Source organism: Sitodiplosis mosellana, unplaced genomic scaffold (assembly GCF_009176505.1).
Source record: "Sitodiplosis mosellana isolate CC-2019 unplaced genomic scaffold, AAFC_SMos_1.0 Smas_scaffold_6191, whole genome shotgun sequence".
Classification (NCBI taxonomy): Eukaryota; Metazoa; Arthropoda; class Insecta; order Diptera; family Cecidomyiidae; genus Sitodiplosis; species Sitodiplosis mosellana.
This window is the reverse complement of record NW_022601432.1, coordinates 1,180,178-1,201,065: the sequence shown is the minus strand read 5'-3', so window position 1 is coordinate 1,201,065 and position 20,888 is coordinate 1,180,178. Positions and strand designations below refer to the sequence as shown.

Below are 20,888 nucleotides of genomic sequence, written 5' to 3'. Positions count from 1 at the left end.
CGTGCGTGATTGCTTGCGTGACTCTTTACCTCTCTTTCATGTGAAACACACTGAATACGACACATTTCGTTCTGTTGACAGCGATTTCAATCGTTTTCAGTTTTGAGCTTGTTGTTTTCTGATTGTTCCCGACAAACATTGGTATCAATTTATTTTTAGTAAAAACAAACACAAGTAAATATGCCAACTTGGAATCAAATTCAATCCCAATTGAGGCATCCAAACAATCCGGTGGTGTTCTTTGATGTTTCGGTCGGAACTACAGTGAGTATTTAAAATAAATCGTTCTTTTAGGTTAAAAAAAAAACACCCAAAACAAACAATGAATAATCCGAAAATATTTCGTTTTTTTTTTAGGAAATTGGTCGAATGATCTTGGAATTGTTTGCAGACGTTGTACCAAAAACGAGTGAAAATTTCCGACAGTTCTGCACCGGAGAGTATCGCAAAGATGGCATACCGCTCGGCTATAAAGGCGCCAATTTCCATCGTGTTATTAAGGATTTCATGATTCAAGGTGGTGATTTTGTGAATGTGAGTTGGTTTCGGCTTGAATTTTTGTAACAATTCAGTAAACGTCCTTGTAAAAAAAAAAGTTCAAAAATGAAAAAAAAAACTATTTCAAATTTTAACTATTTTTCTCTTAGGGTGACGGAACTGGTGTGATAAGCATATACGGTGGCACATTCCCTGACGAGAATTTCTCACTGAAGCACGATTCGCCGGGTTTATTGTCGATGGCAAACAGTGGCAAAGATACAAATGGCTGCCAATTCTTCATAACGTGTGCCAAATGTAATTTCCTTGACAATAAGCACGTTGTATTCGGTCGCGTCCTGGACGGTTTGTTGATTATGCGAAAAATCGAAAACGTTCCCACCGGACCAAATAACAAGCCAAAATTACCCATTGTCATTTCACAATCGGGAGAACTATAAAGGAACACACCGGACTGACTGTTCAATGAAATATTTTTTTAAGCGCATCATCAGTAATCACAAGCGATGATTTAATTTTAACATTTGATTCCTTTGTCACTCATTGCATTTTTGAAATTGTGAAATGAAAACCCAATTTTTAAGAGATAAAAATGAAAATTTAAAATGTGAGAAGAAGAGAGAAGAAAAAAACTCCATTTAGATGTGTTTGATTTGTGTTTAATTTAGTATCGATAAAAACAAATACAATTCGTTTTATAATAAATAGGGCAACATAAAATTCCAATGATCACGTGGTAAACTTAAATGAATTTGTCTCCTTTGTTCTTTTCTTCTCTCAAGCGAATGGTTGTTGTACAACCCAAAAATGGCTAAACATTAAGTGAATCGAAAAAAAGATGATTCGATTCTGAATTTTTTTTTTTCTTCTTGGAAAAACGTTTCCACACCGATTCACGTGAAAAGTCAGGTATTGTTTCAATTTATAATTTCATTTTGATTATTGGTCACGATCGCTGCAGCGACAGAAGCAGCGCCTTTATTCTCGCTTGTCCATAGCGTCGTTCAGCTTCGCGAACGAATGCATTTTCCATTTGTTGAACAATTGCATCGAAAAACAAATGCGATAGGTGTGAATGTAATGCCGATTTGAATTCGAATGTTACACGAAAATCAATGACACACGAATCAGGTACATCTTTTAAACCAGGACTAAAGCCCCAATAATTTTGCAAATAGTTAAATAGTCGACCATCAAAGCATTCGGATTTGATGAGATTCGGCGATTGTAGGGTTAAATTCGATGTATATCGTTCATATATTGGTGGAAAGCCTACAACTAATTGAGCCTGTGCGGAATTCGCTTTGCGATTGTCAACCGTTGATTTCTTACAATACGGAACAAATGATTTGTAATTATCAACATCAGCGACCACATCGTACATTTGTTGCATTGAGTATCTAAAATAGAGAGAGAGAGAGAGAGAGAGAGAGAGAGAGAGAGAGAGAGAAAAGCACATCAAAAAGAAATGTGAATAACATACAATGCACAGTACACGGAAGATTGACACACACTGAAGGCCATTTTCTAATCAAATACATACCCAACTAACTCTTTACGCTGATACTCTTTTTTCTTGCTAACTGCCACACCAAATCCAAATATATGCCGTGTATTATGTAATTGATTGGACCTAAAACACAAAAACACAAATAAAAATTGCTGCAAATATCCGAAATACTTCACTGTATAAATTGAGTGCAAATAAAATTAAATCAATTGCAACTAGAAACTTAGAGTAAAATTTCAAGATCACTGACCTTGGACCCAACTTACATGGGTACACACTGTATCGTTCAACAGAAACTTGTTGTCAATTGTGTGTGCGTTTTCAAATTTCACAATATCAAACCTGAATGAAATCACTTGGTAAATTTCAGATGAAAAATCGCATTCGTACTTACGTTGGTTTTGTATAAAATCCATTCTGTTGAACGGAATTCGAAATGATGCTACCACTTTTTCGTAATAATTTATTCATTGTCGCTTGCAAACGCAGTCACATTATTTTTGCTTTCGATATTTATTTCCTTCTTTACTGTGTGGTGCTATTGAGCGCGATTTCTGTTCAGAAATGTGTATTCATCGTGTGTGCACATGCGGAATAGTTTTCAGTGTCGTGAACGTCAGTCACGCAGCAACAACAACAGCAGCAAAACTGAGCAGCTGCTACTGCTCACACACTTGACAGCTTTTCATAACCACAACAAAACAAACCACTGTGTTGACACTTTGCTTCTGTTATTATTGGTACATTTGATGCGTGGTGTTGCTATTGATTAGTGGCTTTGCACTGTGTGAAATCGCTTCTTTTTTTGAATGGATTAATTATGTGATTTTGAGCTAACAATGGTGGATGTGAATGTAAAAATTGTCATCGGAATTGCGGTGCTCTGCATGAGTCTGCATTGTGTACAATCGTCAGCCGGGGATAGAAGCCAATTTATGGTCAACTGTATGAAAGGATGCTTGTACAATAACTGCACTGAAGGTGAATTGTACTCACTGAGTATACCCTTTTCTTAGGAGATTTTTTTTTTGTTACTTTGATGACACAAAGTGAACTACTTAGACATTTTATCAATGAACTTACATTATTCAACAATTTTTTAACACACATAGATGCCAGCTTCAAGGAACACATCAAACAAGATTTCTTTAATGATATTCTACTGTGGAATTGCCACGACGAATGCGTTTATCATTGCATGTGGCGAACAACCAATGCATTTATCAGTCGTGAATGGCCGGTTCCGCAATTTTTCGGTAAATGGCCGTTCAAACGCGTTTTGGGCATTCAGGAACCCGCTTCTGCATTCTTTTCCTTCCTCAATCTCATGGCACATTGGCGAATGATTCGCAAATTTCGAGCCGAAGTACGAAGCGACAGCCCAATGTATTACATTTGGCATATATTTAGCGGAGTAAGTTCACAATTGGTGACAGCAAATTGAAGACCGTATATGGTCATTAATGCATTGATATATCATTAACTATGAACGTTTCAAATCCGTAGATTTGCATAAATGGTTGGATTTGCTCAATTATCTTCCACACACGAGACTTTCCACTCACCGAACTTCTCGACTACGGGTTCGCTTATTCCATGGTGTTAGCCAATTTTTGCTGTATGATTCTAAGGTAAAGTTTGTTCTTTTTTTTTCCTTTTTCAATGACTCACTGATAAAAGTACGAAGCCAAACAAGAAAAAACATTTTCAGATCTATTTTGGTTTTACTAATAAAAATAACATATTTCTTCTTCAGAATGCTTCATTGGACGACTGGCTGGATAAAAGCCTTCATAAGTTTAATGTCATCAATGTTCTTTATCAATCATTTCGCATATCTGTCGGTGGGACGCTTTGATTATCAGTACAACATGAAAGCCAACATACTTACGGGTAGGATAAATTAAGCAAATGGCCTTTAAATTGAAATCTTAAGGCTAGGTTCCAAATTTCAAAACCAAATAGCTGATAAATGAATGGTTTTCTTCCTATTTAGGCATAGCAACCGGTATTGGATGGGTCATTTGGTACTTTTTGCAACGAAAAAAGAGACCATATTCATGGAAGATGTTGCTGTTTCAATTTTTGGTCGCAATTTCTCTATTGCTTGAGGTCAACGATTTTCCACCGTTGTTCTGGGTATTGGACGCGCACGCTTTATGGCATTTATCCACCGTATTGCCTACGGTTCTCTTATATAGGTAGATATTTCATTTATTTCGCTTTTTTTTTTTTTTTTGAAAGAGAATGGAAATTTATCCAATGAAAAAAAATCATTTCCTCTTACAAAATCACGTCGTTTTTTCATTGTTCAAATGACAAACAGCACCTAAATAATAAATCACTACTTCCGTTTCAGTTTTCTAATTGATGACACTCAAAGCCTTCGGCGTGAGAAGTTCGAAGCCGAAGCACTGGACGACAAAGAAAAGTTAATTTGAAGATCACCGTGTAACAACAAATTGATGCTAAAACAAGAAAATCTAGTCATAAATCGCTTGGTAGATAATTTAAGTTTTGTAATAAAAGAAAACCAAAATCAGTTCAAAGTTGTGTGTCACTTGGATTTGCGATTAGAAATAATAAATTTATTTATAAATCAAATAAAACATTATACAATGATTCGCTCGCATTTTGATATTAATCTAAAGAGCCAAATAAAGAGTACCAAATGAAAGGGGGGGGGGGGGAACTGTGTGATTTTGAATTGGTGTGATCGATTAAAACAGAAGTGGAGATCAATTCTCGGAACAGAAATGGTGATTTGGAAAAAAAAGAAGATTTTGATGATGGATTTAAAAAAATATAGCTATCAAAATCCTTGCGCTGTTTTCTGTGCGTATGACTCGATCTCTCGCTGTATCGTATTACTTTGGAAACTTTGAGCTTGCGATGTTATTTGTTGGATTTTACTTTTCGAGATGGCTTAGATTTATTTGTCTTTTTTCTCATTATTCAACGAGTTGTACAGCCGTGAAACTTCATTGGCTACAAGGTTTTCAAACACGATGCCATTGACATCAATATAATTGGCGCATGATTTTGAAATCGAAGCCTCTCGCACACCTTTCGCATCTTTCACCGTCAAAAACAATGTGTATTTGTCATCGAATTTCTTCATTTCAGAGCTGGCTTGCCACGTTTTCGAATTGGAACCGTCTTTTTGTTGCATCACCGCAAAGATTCCCTTCTCGCGGAACATTGTGTATAGTGTGAGAATAGCCATCAAAATGAAGTAAGATGCAACGCAAATAATCAGAACGGGCCTAAAAAACAACGATTCCGAATTTAGCTTTTGTTTTATGAGTGAATGAACGGTTTTTCGTTTTAACATTTCACTTACTTGGATTGTGGGAATGGATATTGATAGTCCCATACCAAAGCCAGGGCTGCAACGCCAACGGCTAGTGTGCAAATCAATAGACGACCATCGACCAAACCAAAACACTCGACCGAATTCGGTTTTTCCAAGAGAGCACCTTTGACAGCATCATCAAGTGCGTGCTTCACCGCTGATCCATCCCATTTGTTAATTTTCAGTACCTACAATAAGAATCATTTTTTAATTTCGTGTTTTGCAATTTTCCAGTGCAAAATGAAACACTCGCAGGCGCTTTTCTTCGATAACAACACAGTTGCCATTTGAGTGACGTGTCCCAAGGAATTGAGGTTATTCGGGAATATTGTGTATTTTATCACCCGTAAAAAATCGATTACAACCGGTAATTACCTCGATTTCTTTTTCATTTTTCTCGTCTTTCTTTGGTTTCGATGCCATTGTCACAAAATTTGCTATAAAAAAAATTCCTACGGGCAATTTAAACGAATGCTTCAATTGAGATTGATGTTCGGAATCGGTAATCGATTGTGTCGCATCGACAAACTATAGCTCAAGCCTAAACAAACGCTGGAATGTAACACGTATTGTTTTTGACGTTTGACTGATGAAAACCATTCGATAACAATAGCCGATCTCATTGTACTTGCACACACAGATGGCGACACACACTTATGGCCGTCTCTGTCACACCATTTGCTTTTCATAACGAACATAGACACAGTTGCACTTTGGCGCCGTCATTTGAATCCGTCTGTTTGAACGAAATTGGATTTGATGATTATAAAGTAATCAAGCGTTTTTTTTTTGTACGAAAAAAGATATTTTCGTCGAAATCCAAGGAATAACGGTTCAATGCGTTAGAAAAATGGAATATAAACCAATAAATCATACATCTAAAAAAACGTTTTTCAACAGTTTTTATTGATATTTGTTTATTGAATTTGGTTTTTGTAAAAATAAAATTTTCTTCTTTTCTCTTAAAAAAAAACTAATAGAATCGTCTTCTCTTTTAACTTACCATTGAGGCATAAATTGCGCTCAAAAACCACTCAAAAATTAAAAAAGTTAACAATTCCACAATTTTTATTTCTTTTTCTCTTTTTTTTTTCTCAGTCTAGACTTAATGAAATATCACACATGTTCAGGTATCTAAATTTAAACATTTTACAAAAATATAGTAAAATTTATTAGCGATTTTGGGCGAATAAATTTTTCATTTGCCGAAAATTAACCGATTTCTTGGCCATATCAATTCTTTTTTGTAATTTTTTTTTTTGCATTTTCCCGATGATGTTGTGTAGATTTACATCAATCTCTTCTTCTTCGATTTGATTGAGTAACCAAAAATGACTAGCGGTTACAATGGTGGCATGAATGTTAACATATTCAGAAAATAATAGAAACAATTTAGCGTTTTCGCTTCAAACATTTTGCTACATCATTCTCATTGTTTTGTTGATAATATTGGTTGAGTATGATTAAAATGTCAGTTTTTGATCGAATATTATGAGAAAACAATGCGGCAGTGATGCACGAGTCAAATGTTTTTATCGTTTTCATTTAAATTTAGAGACTTCTGGAAGATTAGTTTAGTTGTTTCGCCGAAACTCTCTTTCTCATTGGAATGCAAATAATAGAATTAGCAATGGCACAGATAAAACGCATATTAGATACATGATTGTTCTTGGTTCGCATTCAGAAATCACAATGAATTCCTCGTTCCACAGCGTTTCATTCGAGTTGAGTGGCAACTCGAATACAACTTTTTCGTTGGAAAAGAAATTGAGCGATAAACGACATTCACCGGTGGCATTGTTACACGATTGAATCGAATTCGATACATCGTAAACCGTTTTTTGAATGTCAAACTTGACACGGATGTAGTTGTCCTGCACTTCATTTTCACTGTTGAACACAAAAAAGTAGTAGCCATTGATTGGTACGGTGTATGTGATTTTATTGGATTGACTCGCTCGACCAAATTCATGCTCATTGGCTGCATTATGACATTCCCCATTCGGTGAGAGCGGCAAGCTTAGAATTAGACCTGTTTGTGTGTTTGAAAATGATGAAAACAATTTTTATATTGAAATGATCATATGGAATAGAAAGAGTTTTGAAAAATGAAGGGATTCCTTCAAAAAAAAAATGTCGAAGAAATACTTTTTAATAGCAAAAAATAATTATTTTTTGCTATAATTCAAACTAAGAATTTCAGTACATTTTTCTTATTCAAAAGAAGGAATATTCTATTGCGTCTTAAAAATGTCCATTCAATTTTCAATACAAACCTGCACAATTGAGTAAAGCCTCTTCGCTCGACGAAAACGATGACCAAAACTCCGAATTCGAACGATCATTCAGATTCGTATGATTCAACACATGATGATGGTCGGCGATACCATCTGGAACATAGCCCTGAAAAAAGACAATAGTTTCTTTGTTTAGTTGCTCACGGGTGTTTAAATTAAGGCGGGTTAAGAATTCAAATACGACAGATGCTTACTTGTTCAATGCCCAAGTTCTCACTTTCATCCATAGCCGAAGATAGTTCATTCTCCAAAGTCAATTGTCTTTTGAGACGGCGCAATTGCTCTTTGGTTAATTTTGGTGGATTTTCGGTGGTCGATGCCGACTCTGGTTCAGCCGATGACACTTTGGTTGGCTCAGTGGATGAAGCTTTAGATGGTGGAGACGTTATCTTATTTTCTAAAATTGAAAAAAAAAAAAACGAAATGCATCAGTCGAAGAATCGAAAATGTTCAATTTTCCACTTCGAAGCACTTTGAAGTAGATGACAAAGAAAAAAAAGAAATTTGAATTGCAGATCACTCACTTCGTTTCCTCTTGTATGTGCCCATTTTTGGTTCGTGCATGTCTAAAATTTCAACTTCGTCTTGAACTGATTCGGAATCGGTTGATTTTTTAGTGGTGGTAACTTTTTGTGATTTTAACGTTACGCCTGACTTTTCTTGGTCCGTTGGTTCTGCACCGTTTTTAGGTGCAACTGATCCCTTAAGCTTGTTCAAAATATGGTTTCGTTTCTCCGTTCCGAGTTTGTCCAACTGTTTAAGAACATCTTCAAGAATTTCGCTCGATGTTGCATTGAGGTTTTCTTCATCGTTAATAGAAACCACTCTAAAATCCAGCACAATTCAATCGATACCCATTTTTAAATTTTCCAATTTTTTTTTTAGAATTTTGAGTAAGATTCTTACCTCCTCGGTTCATCGGCGGGCATTTTGTCGATGTTATTTTTCGATTCGATTTTTACGTTTTCTGTTTCATGATTGCCAATATTGGTTCCACGTACTTTATGCACATGATCAGCTTGTTGTAGCTTAATAAAATCTTGAATATTCAGTGTTGATGGTATTTGTTTGCCGATGGCTCCGGTTTTGTTGAGTTTTTCGCGATTTTCAATCTCGATTTTCAATTGATTTTTCAATCGATCCACACGTTTGCCCATGTTTGTATTGTTATACACCACATTTGCCTTGAACTTGTTCGCTTTGTGTGGCAATAAATTGAGTAGCTCTTTCATTCGTTTGCCGGAAATATTGTCTTCACTATCTTTGGCCAGTTCTTGTAACGGTGAAAATGTGAAACTTTCCTTATTTTCACGGAGGCGATCGTCGTGGAACTCAACGCCCGGTCGATGTTTGGTCAACAAATCGACACGATTTGCTGGGCTTTCGGGTGACGAAAAATGCAAATCACCAATTCCTTTTTCTTCGGCAATTTCAAGCAACTCTTCCAGTTCTTCCGACGAATCGTCTCCAATGTAGGCACATTGCTGCAAATGTTTGTGACCACGAATCAAAATCAAGGATGACCCTGGCCACCTGCACAAAACGGAATTGACAACGAAAAAGCAGGGGGAGAGAGAGAGAGAGAGAGAGAGAGAGAAAAGGGAAAAGATCAGAGAATAATTACGTTACATCACTTTTGTAATGCGATTAGACAAACACTGATTAAAAATTTTGACTACAAAGAAGGCAAAAGCGACGCAAATTCCGTAGCATTAAGTGCATTCAAGCGTCATATGTGTCGTCTGCTATTTGCCGTTGCAATCTTATCAAGTTTGCCAACGAAAAAGATTATTTGGTTCGAAATCAGCGCTAGTTGTTGTTCATAATTGGACTAAATAACAATCGTGCAATTCATGCTTTTGATGAAACGATCAACATATTGCAATAGCTATTGATGTACGTTATTCAAATGACTTACCGTGCACACGTTGATACCGTGACAATTGAACCTTTTAGCAAATAGAAGCCCCAATATTCTTTCATGTCGTCGCTAAGTTCCAAGTGCCTTTTGAAAAAAAATCCAACCAATTTTGTTTTCTTTCAAAAATTCATTCCAGACAGAAAATCAAAGCGCAATAACTGCACCGGCGTTTTCATCTTACCTGACCATATTGACGTGAATACGATTGTTTGCCACGTTCGGCACTTCGGGCAATAGAAATGCGTTGAACGATGTATTGGCACGTATGACTTGACGTTGACACCATGTGGTCGATACTTTGCCATCAATTAAACGCATATCCGATATGCCAACGGGATACATTTGATAAGCGAATACGTGATGTCTAAATCAATGACGTATGGATCGATTACGTTTAAAATAATAGATAGATTAATCATCAATTGTTTCGGTTTGTGTCGTCATCGTAGCGAATTTCTTCGAGAAAAAAAAACAAACAAACGTAAAATATGATACTTACTTCAAATAGAGTGGCACACCGATTAGCAAACCCGGTAGAACAATACACAGAATACATAGCCGTAATGCACGTTTCGGACCCTGAAAGCTTCTGCTTTTTTTCCATTCAGTTTTATAGTAATATGGGTTTCCACCACGAAGTGGCTCCTCGTACGAATCAAATTGATTGATTGGATTCATTTTTGTTTGGCCCTTTTATGGTCACGTAGTCACATTTAACAAGTATTGTGAAACTTGTTGTTTCGCTCCGAAGCGGTAGCCTCACCAAAAAGCTATTCGATTGGCGGCTATATTTGGCTGTTGTTGATTGTAGTGAATGGAGTCAGATAAATGTCTGAAAATTAAATGAAAAAAAAACAGTTTTTGGAGTTTCAATTGAATTTTTAACACTTTTCTCACTACTTCTTCGATTTTGGTTGTCGAAAAAAAGTGCGAAAAAAAACCAAAGCGAACACATGTCTTTTAATTGTTTCGTCTAATGACCGACGATGAATCGTTTTAATGTTTACTCAAAATAAACAATTTGTTAAATATTTCTCTCAAGCACAGACACTTTCTTGCTCTCTTGTTCGGTTTTGCCATTTTGTGTCTCTAAAAAAGATTGAATATTGCATGCTCGGAAACAATTACACACGCTTCCCGATCAACACGCTGTATATACATGAAACTATCTGCTCTCTCTCTCTCTCTCTCTCTCTCTCTCTCTCTCTCTCTCTCTCGCTCTCACTCTCAATCTACCTTTTGGGCTATTTTTGAATGCGAAACTCGCAACGGAAAAATGGTATTAACTTTCAAATATAAACGGTTTTCTGTGTTGAATAAATGAGCGATGCGGAAGGATTTCTTCTTGAACACATTCCGTTAGGCATGCAAAAATCCTCAAAATTAAACTTTATATTGTGCGCCGTGTATGCCGTTATTTTATACTTCCTTTCCGCACGAATCACAGAATATCAGTGCGGCCATGTTTGGCTTGCCAAGCGACAAATTGTGTTTCGATTCTGTCTTATCTCTTTGTTCGATACAATCAACGGCAACCTTAAATTGGTCGATAGTATCGAGGGTGATCTTTGTCGATGCATCTCAATGGCCAAATGAAATGTCGCACAATATTGTACATGCCTCAAACAAATATGTACACATTGATAAAAGTACCACTTTTTTGTTCGCTTTTTTTTCGTTGTTGAAGTACAATGACAACGAAATTATTTTGCTGAAGCCAACAAAAAAAAGAGTATTTTTTTTATTGACGTGTGGCAATCTCATCATCATCACATACACAGCCTGAAGTGCATTGTTTTTTTGTTTCACAAGTAAATTTTTATATGCTCACGATTCGAAACGAAGGGAGCAAACGAAAACGGAACAAATAAACCTTTTTGCACCGGCTATCGTTTCGGAATTGGAAGAAAAATGACGAACTCGCAATAGATAAAACGTAACTAATTAATCATCATTACGTTCGTACAAAAGTGCCTAGGTCGTCGCAATTATCGCGCATGCCATCAAATGCGTTCTATGCATACATTTGGCCACTTAAGTATATGGCAAATAAAAGCGGAAAACAAAACAAAACAAACCAAATTGCACCTAGTCATTGATGGGCTTGTGTGTGAGAGAGAGTTGATAAATCACGGTAATAATTATATTGTCGGGTGTTAGAATTGAATATACGTAAAAAATCTCTCTGTTTTCCTATACGCTTTCAATATACCAGGTTGAACAACCACCTGATTTACGAACTTATGACGGTGAACTAACAAATTCTTTTCATGGGTCTTCAGTTCACGCTAAAGAGCAAACAGCAAAAACAGAAAAATGGAATTAAACGTTGACACATGCAACTCCGATCACAATCACGCTTCCTATCAGGTTGCACTTTGATGCACTTGTCAATATATTGAATATGTTCCGTGCAGCATTTAGGTGCACGTGTCGTAGTACTTTGATTTTTTTAATTTGCTAGCCACAAATCGACTGTACGTATTTAATGCAATGATCGCCCGAGATGCACTGTGTTTATTTGGCTATTTTACATACAATGCAAGCGATTGTTTCGGACATGATGTCATTGCGAACTGACACCTTGCTGTTGAAATGAACGTTTGTTTTCGTAAACAATATTGACGCCGCAACTGCCACCGTCCCCGGAAGGTACGAAGAATTCGACACATTCGTTGAACTTGAGTTCAAACTGCATTTTGCTATTTCATTGATTTCTCAAAATTTCTTTCGAATGAAAAAGCATATTTTTCTTTTTAATAATTTTGTGAATGGTTCGGTCCAAAGGAGCAAACGTTCAAACAGTTTCGAATTTCAACATTTTACCTAATAATATCTTCAAAGCAGAAAACCGAATTGACATCAAAGGATGCAGATGTCAACGGCTACATATCGTATATCGGTGAACTTGAAAACAATGCACTCTTCTTGCTTTGCTTTGTTCCGTTTGGTTCGGATTTGTTTGAATTTTCTGTTTGATTCAACGGAAAAACAACTCACAGCACCTATACCATTGCAACAAATTGACACCAGAGCTACAATTGAACGGAATCGACCGAATTTTGTTGAATGAAAACCAATCAACCAAATAAATGCCTCCGACTCACCAATTAAAACTAGATTTTATCGTCATATAATTATCGTTATCGAAATCGGTTGACACACCATCAGTGTTTCGATGCGCTCACTTGAAAGTCGAGTATTTGCGCTCTATAAATAATCTGGTTGCGATGACCACAAAAATGGATTCGCGGTGCACATTTTCTCTCGGTCAATTGCATGGAGCGTGCATATTCTTATTGTCTTAATGGGCTGCACACGCCTGGAATTAGATTTCGATTATGCCCGAAAAGATCATCATAATTAAGCGAGAGAAGAATTGGATTTTTTGTTGGAAAATCATTAATTTGTTCATGACAATGTAACAAGTTAGGCAAATTGTAGTGGTTTGAGCGATAGGCGCAACTTATTTGAATTGCGCATTCTATCTAGTATTTCGATTGGAATGTTATACAACGACTGGTCGCAAGCAATATACAGATTCCTTTCTTCTCCCCCTCTCTCTCTCTCTCTCTCTCTCTCTCTCTCTCTCTCTCTCTCTCTTTTACTCTCCTAGAGAGAAAAGAATATTAAAAAAAAAATGAATGATGGTAATTAGTTTAAAAAGGAAAACGGCAGCGGTGGCGATGGCAGTGAGATAAGTTTTGTTCACTTCGAAAATGAGGAGGCAGACGTAATTTAAACCGTGTTCAACATCTATTTGCAGCAAAGTTAATGTTCGAGAAACGGCGCAAATAAATCTATCGCCAAATGGCGTTACATTATTCCTATGTGTGTGCACTTGATTTGAACTCGTTCTGGCGACTCTCTTAATGAAGTAGAACGCATATTCCTGTTTATGGTCATGATGGCAGCCGCCATTGTCGCTGTATATTTGTTTTTCTTCGTTTTTATTTCAATTTTTTATCGAATTTTAATTTCAAGTGGATTATATAGTTAGTGACAGTGGGTGTGTGTATGTGTATGTGTTTGTGCATGAGACAAAATGTATTCACTGTGATTGAGAACAAACAAATGATTGCGTCTCTATCATAGACACAGATAGATTTGGCTTGTTCTTTTATCAAATATTTAAATACACACAGAGACCGACTTTATCACCATACAATGATTATTGTGTACACAATTTGTGGGCCAATTGTTTATTGCCTTTTTGACTGGCTCTGCTGCATTCTCACAGTCTATATTTGCGTTGTATTCCTTTATAAAATGTATGTTCGTCGGTGCTCTCATTCGGCTGTACATTGAGTCCACACAGCAAAGTTCACCATCGTCATTTTATGATATACGAAATACGAAAACGGGCTGATAGGATTCTTTTTATTTTCGGTTCGTTGTCGTTGTAACAAAATGACAATTCACTTTATCAGAAGCGAAGAAGAACACGAAGAGGCCAGTGAACATACTGAGATAACGAATTTGGTGTCAATGCATATTATTTACAGATTACAATTGTTCAATTGCACTCGGTCGTTTGAGTAACTCGGACAATGATGACAATGATGGACTAAAATGCCCATTGATTGTGTTTAATGCACTTTTCCATTTTTCTTTTGTGTACTTTCTCACAATGGCCACAAACGAATCACCATTATAAATGCTTACATGACCCAAAATAGTATCAACCACCCTCCGAAAAAAACATCTGATATTTTGGTATTTGGCAATCTACTACTTGAATTTCATTCAATTGAATGGAAAACACTTACCCAAAAATCGGTTCAAGGAGCTAAGGTGCTATGCTTTATTGGTCACTTTGAATTGATGAATATTAGCACGGTACTTAACAGATTCGTCGCAACCCCAATACCATATCAAAATAATGTGCTAGACATTCGATGTCTATTCCGAAGCGATATTGATCCCAATTACAAAATGTTTTTTTCTTTCGTTTTTCCTTTTCTTCTCCTTTTGCTAGCCACTTTCTTCCACACGTGTAAGTTAGATTGTTTACAACTATTTACTGTCCGTATCAGGTTTTGTTTGTATTAGAAGTTCATATTTTACTTCGCGCAAAATATTTCACACGAATCATTTATAGAGTCATTTAAATGATGTGTTATCGTTTATATTTCTTTCTTTTTTTTTGTAGGAAAATTCGTCTCTTAGCATGCGCCAAACTTACCGGTTCACTTGACTAAGAGTAATTAAATTGGTTGTGTCTATCACTTGGGCTTGATGATATCGTGGAGCGAATGATATGAACGGCGATTACGATGTCGAGCCGTATGCTAAACGTGTTGAGATGTTGGAAGAAAGGCGCGCGCGCGTTTGTGTGTATGCGCAGAGGCACTTCAATCAATCGAAACAGAATGAGACGCGCGAGTTGTGTGAAAAATACTACTCACTGATAATACACCAATTAAGAATGTAAGTGAGAATGGAGTTCCTTGGATGTGGTCCCTCAGCAACAATGTATTTTACGCACTCGACACGCCGACCAATAATTCACAAGTTGGCTGGGTTTTTTCTTTGCATTGATTTTAGATTGATATTGTTATAAGTGTCAACTCGCTTTCACACATATGCTACTAACTCGCTGTCTACCGGTCGCCGTAATTTTAAGCGCGATAAAATTGTACTGATTGTTGATGAAGATTTTTCATTCGGTTTTATTCATCGCAATATTTATTTACACATTTTATGAGGTTGCATCAAAGATTTGCGCCACAGTCGCGACGTTTATGACTTTTTATAGAATTCACATCGAGTACCGAATACAATATCTTTGTCGTATGCACGTGTTTTTTTTTGTCTCCTTGTTTTTTTAAAACCCAAATAAAGCCGGTGATGATAAGTTTGTTTTGATTTTGAATGTGTGGCAAATCAGTGGACGCCCATTCAATAGCATTAACACATGCACTTTAAATTCAAATATTCACGATTCTTGATGATTGTTTTGTTTTCCAACTGTTGGTTTCACCTTGTATGCATGAGTTCGTTGGCTGTTGATAATGATCCACTGAACTCAAATGTAGGAATTTCACGTTATTTACACCACCGTATTAAATAACACGAGTGCGCCTCTAAATCACCTAATTAATTAACGCAATGATATGCGCGTGTGTCTCTGTATCAAATTGCTTAGCATTTAATTGTATGTCGCAACGCTTAGACAGCGTGATCCCATTCTAATTTCGATCTAAGTGTGTGTGTGTGTGTGTGACTTGCCGCTGTTATGTTTGAATGTTTCTTTTTCGTCGTTTCCTTCGAGACCATATCAAAATCGTACCTCCCGATTGTTTGTTGTCATTTTCGGCGCAAAAATTTCAAACATAAAAATTTCACCTTAGATGCAAAATGCTAATGAACTCACGAAAAAAAACCACCAAAAATATTTGGTTGTTTTGAAGTCACATGAGTTCGTATGCCAAAACTAAGCCTGCCTTTATTACATTTATTTACAGAGAAGAAGAAATGAAAAAAAAACAAATTGAACGTTTTTAATCCACACAAGTTGCTCCAACACACAAAGTGAATGTGGTGCGTGCGTCGAATATGAACGCTCGTTTAACGACTGATATGTCCAAGCTCTATTTTCTAGTAAATATAGACGAAAGTGTGTGCGAGAGTTTTTAAGTTATTTGTTGCGTTCGCTATTGTCGCCGTTGTCGACGACGCTTCATCATTTCTTTTTTTCTCCTCTTCTTTTTCTTTTTAGTTGATTTTTTTCAGTGTGTTGGCTTCCTATATTGATATTTCGGTGATGTACATGAGTACATGACAGAATAAAAACAATAACAAACATTTCAAAGTGCTGGTTGCATGTGTGTGTATGTGGGTTTGTGTGCATTTGCATTGTGCAATGGATTATGTTACAAATGACAAATGCAACTTTTAGGTATATAATTTGTGTAATGCCACCTTATGTGTGTGTTTCGTTGGTTTTTGTTTCCTTTGTTGTCGCACACACTTCCTCAACATTGGAAACAGTCCATTTTGCCAATCGATCCATTTTGGTGAACATGGAACGTTGATGTCGGTGATTACAAGTCGCTTATCACGACAACGATAAGCACATTACTGAATAGTTTGTAAGCTAAAAGGGCGGCGCATTTTATTTGTACAACTGATCGCAAGCATAAGCACGGCTATCCCGTGTGAAGAGAAATGTATGGGCGTCCAATCCAATCCAATCCAATAATGTTGTCATGTTCGCAGAAAACAGAAAATTTAAATAAACATTTCAATCTTATTTATTTTGTCATAACATAAAACACATCTTCGATCAATTGATCATTTGCGACTCTTTTTTTTTTCTTCAAATTTCATATTGTTTTCATTTTATTTCGAGAATTGACATCGTATTTTGGAACAATGATACAACTAAAATGACATCAATAGAATTAAAATATTGTACAAATCGATTGAGATTGAATGTTACATTTTATTTTGTTTTGTTTTTTTCTTCCATTTTGTTTTTTAAATTGTTTTAAATCTTATCTCATTAAAATGTTTTTTGTTGTTGTTGTTGTTGTTCTTGTTTCAAATTACTTTAATATAATGCAAATCACTGAAGGATTTTCAGTCCTGGATAAATTGTTGCAAGCGGTGTATGTTGTTGTTGTTGTTGTTCTTCAGAGTGTTTCATGTTTTACTGTATTTTTCTATGCGCATGTAGCGAAAAAATCTTTTAGAAGGGTAATTCGTAGTTTTTCAGCAATATCCATTTGATTTTCAAGATCGGCCCGATCTGTGGTTTCGGCACGTTCAAATTTCCACGATAAATTTTCTATTTCACTTTCGAGACGAGCCTGCGCAAACAATAAGAATGTAAGAAGAATTTTAGTGAGAGAAAAAATGATGTGAATGGTTTGCTTCAGTGCTTGGAAGAGAGCATTTCCAAACAAGGAAAAAAAAAAACATTTTTTTTTTCAACAATGAAATCAAGAAATAAAATGCGAAAAAGCCAGAAATAAATCAATGTTACCTGTTGGTATTCAAATAGTGATTTTCTTGGTCCAGATTCCATGAAATATGCATATGGATATGTGTATTGCAATGTGTATCGGCATTTAGCTAACAACGAAGCGGCTGTAAATAAATATTGCCAATCGATCCATGTGCCTAGGCCTTTCATAACTTTTTCGTTGATGCGTTGCTTTAGGCGATCGAGCGTTTGTTGTTCCAATTGAAACGATTTCGAATGGTTTTCCCAGCGTTCATAATAATGTAAATACTTTTTTAGAGCTTCACGTGCCTGTGCATGCACCGATTCGTGGGCAATGTTTGGATTTTCTTTGTACCGTGAACACTCATAATATTCGGAACCATGTGATTTCCAATCGCCCAAGCACATCCAACAAAAATCATGTTTACAACTAAAGCATTGCATATGATTACAGCCACCATTCTTTTCGATGCATATATGACATTTTGGGCAATCTTTTGTATGTGCACTAATATAATTGGCGGTCTCACTGTCGTCCGCACATTTGGTCAGCCATTTTTTGATCACTTTACAATCGGTCGGCGCATGATAGTCCATACCGCACAGGAAACAGAAGACCGTTTTGCATGTATCACATGTTGCCTTTTTTGGGCTCAACTCTTTGCTACGGATTATCACTTGACAATTTGGTCCTGGACAAAATCGCAGTTCCGGATGTGATTTGACATAGTCTTGAAATGCAAAATGCTGATACTTTGTACGCATATTTGGCTTACTTAATAGCGTTAACACCAAATCTTCAGGCACCAATACATTACAGTGTGTCGCCATGCAACCGATTCCCGTTGAAATGCCCTGATTGATTTGCGTCTCGAAATGCGTCGACCAGCAATCGCGGCAGTATGAATGACCACATGGAATTGAATGGAATTTCTCAAACGTTTGATAGGCAGCACAAACCGAACACATCAACTGATTTGGCCGAATTTCGAGCGTCGTCGCCGTTGTTGTTGTTGTTGTTGTTACTGTTGCCATCGTCGCGCTGTCGCTCGAAAGTCGATTACTGTCACCGGTTTGAGATCGACTACCTAATGACGATTTACAACTAAGTGTGTTCGAATGAACGCTACTATCCGGTGACGATGACATCGTCGTCGTCGTCGTCATCGTCGACGTCATCGTCGAAGACAATGTGGCTGACACTGTTGTAGCTGACGCTGTTGGCGTCTCCTTTGGTTGGGCTGTGCTATGAATAATCTCTGGCTTTATTCGGGCCGATGTCTATTGAAAGACAAAGATAGAGAGAGAGAGAGAGAGAGAGAGAGGGAGAAGACATACAGTTTTTCGTTCACGATTCACCTCAAAATGACATTGTCTTACCAGAAGCTCCGTGGGATCATCACGATACTTTTTTATAATTTCATTAACGTTCCATCGATGCTCCAGTAGCAGTGTTTTAGCCAGCGATGGTACACAGTTTATTGTATTGCATAGACATTCAATCGATTCATTTAACAATTTATCAACATCTTCGACGGACAAACATTCAAATAGAAAACTTTCTGGATCCGTTTTTAAAGCGTTATGGTGTTCGATGTCTATATCTTCAGTGCCTGTGTTGTTTGTGGAAATAGCCAAACGCACATTTCGATTATTTTGCATACAAAAAATAGCCAAACGTACATATTCCAATATGGGGCCGAAAGCGAGAGAAGAACAAAAACGAGGTCAATATGGAAATGAGTAACGCACCTGTGTTATAGTAGTCATCATATTCGCACTCGTTATCCGAGGAATATTCCATATCCGAACAGTCTGACATCTTGGAAGATCGGATTTATTTATGTTTATTATTTTTGCTGCGTGCGCGCTCGTTGAATTCAATAAATTAATTGTTTGTCGACCAAAGAAAAAAAGGAGAACAAAACCAAAAAAAAAAGAGTTGTGTGTGTGGTTTAGTTGTTTGATTTCAAGCAGTCCAATCAATTCGTGTTGTTTGTTGTCCACGTATTGCTCCGAGGTAGAGAGAGCAAGCGAGAAATTCTATCGAACTGCTTAAATTCAATAAAATCCCGTTTGTTCGTCGAATTCTTAGAGTGTAGCCGCTGTCACATCATCAACACTAAATATATTGTTGTGTTTTTTTTTCGTCGTCGCCGTCGCCGTCGCCGTCGTGGTCGTCGTCGTCGAATGCCAATTAATGTATGTGTTGTTGACTCTATTTTGTTTTCGCTTGCCTCTTTCACTCACTTACGCATTACCATGCGACCACCAAAAAATAACACACTTTATTTTTCCCTGTTTTGTCCGTCGGATTGTTCCTCTGTATGCGAATTCACTTTTATCAAAAAAAAAAAACTTCTTCTTCTATATACGAGCTCGTGCGTTCTGTCCTACTCGGAAGTTGTCACACATAAAGGCGAAATAATGACCGAATGCAAACAAAAAAAAAACATCGAAATGAATTTTAAAAAATAAGAACAAAAACCAATTTTACAAACAAAATTTCACTATTAAATCAATTGGCAAAGAATTTTCCATTCGAATTTATGGATTGAAGAATAAATAAAAAGCAACTGAATAAAAGAAAAATCGTTCAAAATTCTTTCCATCGCGACATGTCTCTAGCGATTTATTTTCTTTCTTCTTCGTATGGTGTTTTCAGATTGGCATACGCATAATTGGAGAACGGAGAAGAACTAATAACATTAGAGTTCAATCAAAATGACCAGAAAAAAACCAACATTTCCCGTTTGTCTGTGGTCGTGCACTCACTCGATTTTTTTTGTCTTCTTCTTTCTGATGGTCCAATGCAAGCAGCTGCCAATGGTCAATCAATTCTTTTTTCCGCTCTCCACTTTCAATCAATTTTTATACTTCTTTTCGTTTTATTGGCTATAGTTCTTGTTTTTTTTTTTGGGGGGGTTCTGTTTCGTTCTCTTCTTTGCTTCACTTTGGTCGAAATTAGACGATGAGAAATGGCAGCAATTGGCGCACAAACAACGTAGCTCTAATTGCACAGCGAGAGAGAAAAGAGAAAAAAAACTTAAAATGTCAAATTGCAGTTAAACACACAATCTAACACACAATTTTCAGGGTGAAATCATGAAAATCGTCATGAAATTACTTGGTAACACATACGCGCGCACAACACAACCGATCCAATTTGGCTTACTTGTGTGTATATGTGATGGAATTGACTTGAAGTTAGCTGAATCACCATTGTCGGTTACACTCAACTAATTTTGACAAGAACAAAACAAATGCTGACGGTAAATTTTCAATAAAATGACCTTTTTGATTATTGAAATGTTATTTTAAAGATTTGAATTTAAATTCATAGAAAAAAGGATAGA

General features: G+C 36.6%; 6 protein-coding genes across 12 annotated transcripts; 2 read left to right on the top strand and 4 right to left on the bottom strand.

Annotated features, from left to right (window-relative positions):
* The first annotated feature begins 24 nt into the window (after nt 1-24).
* Nucleotides 25-1,245, top strand: LOC129576637 (peptidyl-prolyl cis-trans isomerase H). The gene is made up of 3 exons (XM_055461982.1): nt 25-264; nt 358-534; nt 648-1,245. The coding sequence occupies exons 1-3, from the start codon at nt 181-183 to the stop codon at nt 936-938; spliced, it is 552 nt and encodes a 183-aa protein (XP_055317957.1). The 5' UTR covers nt 25-180; the 3' UTR covers nt 939-1,245.
* On the bottom strand, nt 1,136-2,627 carry LOC129576634 (coenzyme Q-binding protein COQ10, mitochondrial). Its single transcript, XM_055461980.1, has 3 exons — nt 2,403-2,627; nt 2,042-2,131; nt 1,136-1,898 (listed from the first exon to the last, which is right to left on the bottom strand). Exons 1-3 carry the CDS (start codon nt 2,477-2,479, stop codon nt 1,445-1,447), a joined length of 621 nt encoding a protein of 206 aa, XP_055317955.1. The 5' UTR covers nt 2,480-2,627; the 3' UTR covers nt 1,136-1,444.
* Nucleotides 2,628-2,643: 16 nt separating this feature from the next.
* LOC129576632 (post-GPI attachment to proteins factor 3) lies at nt 2,644-4,630 on the top strand. Its single transcript, XM_055461976.1, has 6 exons — nt 2,644-2,989; nt 3,121-3,422; nt 3,515-3,639; nt 3,765-3,901; nt 4,005-4,209; nt 4,368-4,630. The coding sequence occupies exons 1-6, from the start codon at nt 2,848-2,850 to the stop codon at nt 4,447-4,449; spliced, it is 993 nt and encodes a 330-aa protein (XP_055317951.1). The 5' UTR covers nt 2,644-2,847; the 3' UTR covers nt 4,450-4,630.
* On the bottom strand, nt 4,552-6,248 carry LOC129576636 (signal peptidase complex subunit 2). Its single transcript, XM_055461981.1, has 3 exons — nt 5,739-6,248; nt 5,352-5,551; nt 4,552-5,274 (listed from the first exon to the last, which is right to left on the bottom strand). The coding sequence occupies exons 1-3, from the start codon at nt 5,784-5,786 to the stop codon at nt 4,941-4,943; spliced, it is 582 nt and encodes a 193-aa protein (XP_055317956.1). The 5' UTR covers nt 5,787-6,248; the 3' UTR covers nt 4,552-4,940.
* LOC129576627 (uncharacterized) lies at nt 6,249-16,160 on the bottom strand. 5 transcript variants are annotated; one of them, XM_055461963.1, is made up of 9 exons: nt 14,351-16,160; nt 10,081-10,413; nt 9,763-9,945; nt 9,579-9,665; nt 8,567-9,193; nt 8,185-8,486; nt 7,855-8,057; nt 7,640-7,766; nt 6,249-7,395 (listed from the first exon to the last, which is right to left on the bottom strand). In XM_055461963.1, the coding sequence occupies exons 2-9, from the start codon at nt 10,257-10,259 to the stop codon at nt 6,965-6,967; spliced, it is 2,139 nt and encodes a 712-aa protein (XP_055317938.1). In that variant the 5' UTR covers nt 10,260-10,413; nt 14,351-16,160; the 3' UTR covers nt 6,249-6,964. The 5 variants fall into 5 exon arrangements, with proteins under 5 accessions (XP_055317938.1, XP_055317939.1, XP_055317940.1 ...); XM_055461964.1 differs by having other exon boundaries at nt 14,767-16,160; XM_055461965.1 differs by lacking the exon at nt 14,351-16,160 and adding an exon at nt 11,841-11,865.
* A 653-nt stretch (nt 16,161-16,813) lies between these two features.
* LOC129576630 (potential E3 ubiquitin-protein ligase ariadne-2) lies at nt 16,814-20,717 on the bottom strand. 3 transcript variants are annotated; one of them, XM_055461974.1, is made up of 6 exons: nt 20,620-20,705; nt 20,308-20,542; nt 19,285-19,925; nt 18,913-19,145; nt 17,572-18,813; nt 16,814-17,395 (listed from the first exon to the last, which is right to left on the bottom strand). In XM_055461974.1, exons 3-6 carry the CDS (start codon nt 19,352-19,354, stop codon nt 17,249-17,251), a joined length of 1,692 nt encoding a protein of 563 aa, XP_055317949.1. In that variant the 5' UTR covers nt 19,355-19,925; nt 20,308-20,542; nt 20,620-20,705; the 3' UTR covers nt 16,814-17,248. The 3 variants fall into 3 exon arrangements, with proteins under 3 accessions (XP_055317949.1, XP_055317946.1, XP_055317948.1); XM_055461971.1 differs by having other exon boundaries at nt 20,660-20,685; XM_055461973.1 differs by having other exon boundaries at nt 19,285-20,542; nt 20,674-20,717.
* Nucleotides 20,718-20,888: the final 171 nt, after the last annotated feature.